General features: G+C 31.1%; 1 protein-coding gene across 2 annotated transcripts in view; it reads right to left on the bottom strand.

Moving 5' to 3' along the window:
• LOC106465763 (parathyroid hormone/parathyroid hormone-related peptide receptor-like) overlaps positions 1 to 8,351 on the bottom strand; it is a 117,496-nt gene that overhangs the window by 30,392 nt on the left and 78,753 nt on the right. For both annotated transcript variants that reach the window (XM_022394202.1, XM_022394209.1), the window contains 2 exons: positions 2,757 to 2,851; positions 1,235 to 1,400 (listed from right to left, as the gene is read on the bottom strand). In XM_022394202.1, the coding sequence (XP_022249910.1) occupies positions 1,235 to 1,400; positions 2,757 to 2,851 (261 nt within the window). The remainder of the gene's footprint in view (positions 1 to 1,234; positions 1,401 to 2,756; positions 2,852 to 8,351) is intronic.

The following is an 8,351-nucleotide window of genomic DNA, read 5'->3' as shown; positions in this document are numbered from 1 at the left end:
AAACCCTTCATCAGAAAACGCCCTTCACTCGTCAATCGGAAAGGTGTTCTTCTTCTCCACGACAATGCACGTCCACATGTGGCACGTTTCACGCAACACAAGAGAATGGAGATGGGTTGGGACGTTCTCTCCCACCCACCATATTCTCCAGATATAGCACCATCAGATTATCATCCTTTTCGTTCGCTGCAATACCATTTTAATGACAAAACGTATACAAGTGTTGAAGGTGTTAAAGAGGACAGCAACATGTTCTTTTTGCTTCAAAGCCAAGTGATTTCTTTAATCAGGGCATTAACAACATTATTATAAGATGGAAAAGTATCATCGATAAGAATGGAGACTATTTCATTTAATAAATGTTTTGTTTGGATATATATAAGTTGTTCGGGTTTCTTCATCTAAAAAAAAAGCGACAATAATTTCTTGACGATCTTATATAAAGCGTGCATGAGATTTCTTGCTGTGTTTTGAAATGATTTAAGTCGTTGGACAATTCTTTTCTATGAAGTGACGAAATTTACGTATTCCGATTAAAATATGCATAAAACATTGCCTGAGAAACGCAATGAACTGTCCTGATATAAAAGATGTTATTAATCTCGGCCATGATCTCGTATATCATGTATGTTATTGTTTGATCCAAATGTGTTTTCCATAGTTATATAAGTGATTATATATTAGATGTACTTCCACAGGGTCCTCGAAAGTGTTTTGTTTCAAGAGTGAATGAAACAAAAATTAGGAGTAACAAATATTTCTATTTTTTTGCTTTTAAAGTTCACATATCATGCTGTGTTGTAGCCTACAGAGTACATAATTCTTCTTGTGATTCATAACATGCGCACGTTTTACTGACGTCATGACAATACAAATTGCAACGTTAAGCATCCCTTATGTGACGTAATTGTAGTGTCTGCTGACTGACCCACTCGCACCACTACTGTATAGTGGTGCGAGTGGTTAAAACAGGCAACCCCTACAGGCGGCCATTTACAATCATTATATTTCTAAGTAAATCCTGCATGAAAAGTTCACTGATTTTGTGATGATTCATAGGCTTAATATTGTCAGTTCCAACTCTCCTTGTTTAACATTATGAGGCTTTTAATACAGCCAAATATGCTGAACGAATATATAAAAACTACCCATCTTTTTTTTAAATATAACTTTTGTAGTTATTCTCTGTAATTTTTTTTTCGTATACAATTAAAAAGCAAACATTGAAACTTACATTTTCACTTTCCAAGAAAACTGGCACATCGTATTTGACTATTACGTTGCTGCTGAGTCCAACACCAGCTACGAATAGTGCGTTTTTTAGAAGAAGCATCAACGCTCTCATTATAAAAGAGATGAACAGTTGAATATGGAGGTTATTCCTTGGGCAGCGAAGCCGCCTGGAAATACAAATTGTGTATATATGTGTGTGTGTGTTTATATCAACAGTAATATTGTTCATATAAAGCAATGGACAAATATTGCTTAAAGATTATCTCGGTATAATAAGATTTCCACTCGGTAACTGATATAAGTGAGATTTTGAGTTTGATCCCAACTTATGAATTTTAATATATTAATTAATAATTAAAAATAAATTCAAATTGTAGGTGGTGAAAACAAGTTTGCAGATATTTCGTTTGCCTTAAATTTTAAATGGACTAATGTTTAAAACCAAAGTTGAATTTTTGTTAACAAACGTAATAGTAAAAAATTTTCATTGTGGTAAACGAAATAATAATTTGATTTAAGTAAGTTTTTTTTTCCTTCCTGATTTGTAAAAAAAATTCTTACGTGATAGAAAAAATTAATTTTATTTTCGAAATCTGCGTAGCTGAATTATGGAAAAATCCGTTATGTAAAAACAAAAAACTTTTAATAAGTTTCAATTTACAGGCCTCAACAATTGAGTTATAGTTAAGTTACCTAAGTGTTCCAACAAGCTAATAACAAACTAGTGTTTAAAAACATTTTTATATTGAGCAATTGTGGTAACAATGGCAGCGAGAAACGTTTTATCTGATTCAAACACAAGTTCAGAATAGCTTCACACATCATTTTTTACAAAAGTTTAAATGGGAGACTAATTACAAATTTGGAACAGTTTAAACGTTCATAAATTTGAACTAATATCGTCGAAATGTGACTTAGCAGATCATCATTTCAGGTTGGATTGTTAGATTAGCCAGGAAAGAAGCAACAGCAACAAATGTGAGTATATAATCAATTCTTACGGTACGCGATAAAGCAAAAGATATCTAAAGATGATTCAGCAACGACAAAAATCAATATGGTATAAGTTACTTATTTGAATCGTCCACAGCCGAAAGAAGAAATTTAATAACGTAAACGACCTTAATGCAGCCTGACTTACAAACTTGACCTAAGCCAGTTGTAAAATATGAAAAAGAATTAGCGATAATAATTTGATCCTGCTTGATATACAAGAAAAAGAACAAAGTTAATAGAAGAAAATAGATTCAATTTATACAATGACGTGAATACTTCTGGCCTCAAGAAAAATAATAATAATTGAAATAAAATGTTTGAATTACTTACATTACTAACACGAAATTATGAAAATCTGTAACATAAAGAATCTTACTATTTTTCTATCAAAGATAAGCTAGAATTAAGTAATTAAAAATCAAAATCAACATACGTTGATATAATTTGAAGAATAACGGTTTAAAATGTTGTTAAATATACAAGAAAATGAAACAAGGATCACGAAAATTTGAAGATGACGTACTTACCTGACTAAAGCCAGAATCAGAAGTGCTACAATAAGCGTCGACAAAGATACAATATATCCAGTTTTGGAAATAAGTTTAATCGTGTAAATATGGTGCTGAAAAAAAATATATATATACAAATCTTCATTCTGTTCCCTTTTAAAAATGTCATATTATTTGCTCATGAATCTCGAAATTCACTACATGCTTCTACAATTTTTGAAATTCATATTTTCTTTTCTTAATAAAAATTACACAATTCATAATCGTAAAATGTTGTATTATGTTACGTATTATAATTTCCAATTGCCTAAAACTGAGTTAAATTGTACTTTGGATTTAGTAGTTAAATAAATACCGATATTTATATTATTTATGATATTCGCCAACAAGATTGATACGCACAGTTTTTTTAACACATATATATATTTTGATATGCAAACAATAATACAATTTACAACAATGGTTATTACAAATAGTTATTACAAACAATGATTCATATACAAAAGTGTCACAAACTTACAAGTAATATAAAGTCTTCTTTCTAGTCTGCAGGGTTCACTATGAGTGAGTTAATTTTGAGCTGATGTAGGTACAATTCACCTTAAATAGGGAGCTAGCTAGCTCTGTAGTGTTCATTGATCACACGCCGATTTTTCTCCCACGGATAAAATTGGGTAATGTTTTCTTAAAAGTACTAATGTCCGATGTGAATACACTGAAGTTAATTGGTTTGTAACTTAGAAATGTATAAGTGTTGCTGGTCAGATATCTGAAGTTTCCCGATTAATAAGCGTTATAACAATCACAGTTATAGCTTTCAAAGTTTATTGTACACCAACTATAGCAAACCAATAATATATACTCTTTTTAGGCACGGGGCGTTGGTTATATTTATAGGCGTGTGGAGAGTTTCTCGAAATTTCAGGTTACGCAACAATACAAACGCTACAGTAGCGTTTACCTACACACGTATATTGTTGATTCTTACACTCGAGAATCTTCTACAACTTTAGAGAACATGCGTAAATTTCGCAATACAGACTCAACAGTATAAGTTATGTACATTTCTAAACATAATTTTAATTTAAATAAACATCGCTATTAAAATACGTATATAATAATAAATCCGTCACAGTTGTCTCCTGCTCACAGTTACGCTTACGTTTACTTTATAATACATCATTCAAAATATATTACTTTTCTTAAGTATCTGATGTAATATCCATGATTTCTGATAACACAGGGCTGCTATAGTTTTACTGTCTTGAAATTTTTACGTGTTCTACAGTAATTCCTGTACGCTGAATCGAAAATAATATCCATTTTTCTCCATCACGTATAGATTTTTCACAAAACGGCATAACGCAATACATAAAAGAAAGACCACAACGCGTAGTTTTGAGACTAAAAGACGTAGATTTTCCATAAAAAATCAGGATTAATGAGGATGCATATTTGTTTGACATCGATGTTCTTCAGTTTGGTTGTATTTCTGTTAACAAACATAATAATAAAAATTGTTCTTTGTGGTAAACGAAATAATAATTTGATCTAAGTAAAAGTTTTTTTCTTCACGATTTGTAAAAAAAGTCCTTACTGGATGGAAAAAATCAATATTATTTTCGAAATCTGCGTAGCTGAATTATGGAAAATCCGTTATTAAAATCAAAACAACTTTTATAAAGTTTAAAAACGCAGGCCTGTGTTATTAGTCACACATATCGTGTTCTCCAGGTATGGTTAAGCCTTTGGATTTGTATGATTTAGATACGATGGTTTATATAAAGCATCACAGTGGAGAAAGTTGTTTAATATAGAGTAGGATACGGAACACTTGTTATTCGTTATTACGTACTTTTTTGTTAAGAGTACCGGAACGGTAATGCGATTACATAGCTCCACCGTTTCTTAGATATAATAATTTGGTGTGTGTTTTTTTCCTCGCGTTATTGATTTGTATGTGTTGTACGATACTAGAGTTCTTTACTGTACTTATAGGAATTCTCTATTCCCAATAACACCAGATGAATACCAATGAAATAGGTTTAGGAGAGTCGCGTCGACATGTGAATAAAGCGGTTTGTGCCTCTTCCGTGGAAAGTAATTACATTTTATCCTGTCTGATCAATATATCAGAGTACTAATTAATATATCAGAGTTATAACTACTCTTGTGGCGGTTTCACTTCAACCAGTTATATTCAAGATGGGAAAAAATCTTGTTTTTTTGCCCCTAAAATTCTTGTTCTTCAGCAAGAATTATATCACTTTTAAATACAATGATGTGTATGTTTCATTATATTTTCTCACGTATAATCTCTGAGGCCAGGGGAAAAAGGGACAGTCAGGGTTTGCCATACTTGAAAATATGTTTGTTCAATTAATACAAGATTTTCGAAGATCAGCAGTAAACTGTCCAATGACGTTTTGTTAGTCGAAGTAGCTTATTGCTAGATAAATGAAAACCTGAGGAAGTGAATAAATATTTGAAACTAATTGACAGTCACCTATCCCGAATATAGTTCTTAGAACCACCAGAATAGTGGTAGAAAATTAAGATTAATAAATAATTGCAACTAATTGAAAGTCACCTATCCCGAATATAGTTCTTAGAACCACCAGAATAGTGGTAGAAAATTAAGATTAATAAATAATTGCAACTAATTGACAGTCACCTATCCCGAATATAGTTCTTAGAACCACCAGAATAGTGGTAGAAAATTAAGATTAATAAATAATTGCAACTAATTGACAGTCACCTATCCCGAATATAGTTCTTAGAACCACCAGAATAGTGGTTTAAAATTAAGATTAATAAATAATTGCAACTAATTGACAGTCACCTATCCCGAATATAGTTCTTAGAACCACCAGAATAGGGGTAGAAAATTAAGATTAATAAATATTTGAAACTAATTGACAGTCACCTATCCCGAATATAGTTCTTAGAACCACCAGAATAGGGGTAGAAAATTAAGATTAATAAATATTTGAAACTAATTGACAGTCACCTATCCCGAATATAGTTCTTAGAACCACCAGAATAGTGGTAGAAAATTAAGATTAATAAATAATTGCAACTAATGCTTGATACCAAAGCCAAGCATGATAATCCGAGCACAGAGTTATTTATGATCTAAGTGGCAACATCATGAATACCTTAGTTAAGCGTTTTCAGTTAAAACATTTTCGACCATTTAAATTTAGTACATCATACGGAGGAAGGCCCCCTTAGACTAAAATATAGATTTATGTAGAAAATGCCTAAAACGTTTCTGTATAATTACAGTTGCTAATTTTGCAATACATAGAAATACTATCAAAGCATAAAAGTATAAAATTGGTAAGTATATCAATAATAAGTAAAAAGCATTGAAATTGTTTACATATATAGATGTGATATTTTTTCTTTACTATTTTAGAAAAAACATATGCAAAGTTCTATTTCAATATACATACATCTGTTATCGAGTCGATTAAATTAAACAATTATAAAATAATCAGGATGCTCATAAATGTTAATTAAAGTGTTAAAAATGAATCATTTATTGTTAATAAATAATTTCAATGAAATCTCAGAGTAAAGATCACTCTATTGCAGATGATGATCCTTTCAACACGATCTATCACATTTTTTATTGCTTTTAACGATTTGTTGGTAGAAAAATAGTAAAAAGGAGATCCAATTATGTACACAAAATGTACACAAAAGTGTTTGGTTCACCCTTACGTAAATGTCGTTTACGGTAACCATACCCAACTGATGAATCAAATTTATAAACCTAGTTAGAAAGATATTTTAAATTAGTTATACTCATGACTTGGTTATTGTTTTAGTTCTGATACATAAAGATAGCTTTCTCTAACCAGAAGTTAATGATAATGCCATTTGTATTTCTGCTTTAGATCAAAGCCACATTGAGTTATCTACCGTGTCCACCACAAGAAATCGAACCCGATATTTTAGCGTTATAAACTCGTAGACTTACCGCTTTTCCACCTAGGTACAATAACATAAGAGAACCTACTGATCAAGTAATAGTTTGTAACACACTAAACTGTAATATTTAAGAAGTAACTTTAAGATGTATACATAAAAACCTTTAAAAGTGATACACACAGAAATGTATTATTAATCCATCTACAATTGACACATTCATTCTGAAATAAAGCGTTTTTGGATAAAGTTTTTGTGGTATTTACATTAACTAATTTCAAACAAATAACTTTAAAATTTTCCGCAAATCACAGATTCTGGAAATGTTATGCAGAGAATAAGTGAAACTCAGCTAGGAAAAGGAAGCTAAGAAACAGACACAAATGAACAAATAAACAAATTATGCATCAATAGTTAGGGTATGATGTCTAATAACTAGATAGGCCGGACATTTTTTGCTCTGTAGTAACTATACTGACTGCTAGGGTTGAGAGAAATATGTTTTTTCTACGTCCACATAGGACAAATACAAAAATGATTTTGATTTACCGTCCAAATTCAGACAAAAACGTCAAAAGTGCGGTATACCAGAATCAATTGCTGCAAACGTCACCCTCTACTCCAAATAAAATTTATCGGAAATAAAACCCCGAACTCAGATTTGTACAGATTTTTGTATAACTCCTTAATAGCACAAATAGCCCATTGTGTAGCTTTGTGTTTAACTTCAAAGAAACAAATAAATACTCTTTAATTAAGATGGGGACAGACACAGGGTTAAGGTAATAAAATATATATCCGTTAGCATATGCAACGTTTACTTGAACGAAAGGATTAGTACACGTTTACGACCTTTCGACTTCTGTTTAACAAGAATGCCAAAACTACGTGCAGGACACCTTCACGAAAACTAACCTTAATAAATCCAACTAAATTGTGGTCTTATTTTACTTCTTTGTTTTTCTAGTAGTTGCTTCTGTGCTGATTAAACTTTATAACCCGAACTAGAAGACTGTAACTCCATTAAGTAATTTGATGAAGCAGAACTATTGACGTTCTGAAAGGCACTAGAAATGTGCCAACAAAGAACCTCGTGAATACACTATATATAAAAAACGAGAGAAACTTTAGAAGTATGTGAAGTTTAGAATACTAATGGTTGGTTAATGAGAAATGACAGAACGACAAGTTAAAACAAATTAATGACATTAATTCGTCTCGGCTCGTAAACGCAGCGTGCTATTTGGAAACTGGGCACGATTAGTTAGTTCTTAACCCTTAGTGGTTAATAAAACCTTCGGTAATTTTTCGACTGTTGTGTAAATATATCTTGTGACTCACGGAAATAACACCATAAGCTATTATGTGTAAGGAAAGTTTTTGAAATATTTTTCCGATTTCTATTAAGATTTTCTACTATTTCATAGAAATCGTTTAATTCACCAAAATTTCATCGACCTTAAGAGATTTCTTTAATTTTATGGTTAAAATTATGTGACAAAATATTTCTGCTGCTAGTTTATTGTAATTAAACTTCAATGTTCTATTACTCTCTCTCTCTCTCTCTCTATATATATATATATATATATAAGTTAACTAATTAAATAGCTAGTTTGGTACTACCTTAATTAAAAATTAAAAACTAACTAAAAACTAAATTACGAGCGTCCGGCCCGG

This window comes from Limulus polyphemus, unplaced genomic scaffold (genome assembly GCF_000517525.1).
Source record: "Limulus polyphemus unplaced genomic scaffold, Limulus_polyphemus-2.1.2 Scaffold70, whole genome shotgun sequence".
Taxonomy (NCBI): Eukaryota; Metazoa; Arthropoda; class Merostomata; order Xiphosura; family Limulidae; genus Limulus; species Limulus polyphemus.
This window is presented reverse-complemented; position numbering and strand designations above follow the sequence as displayed.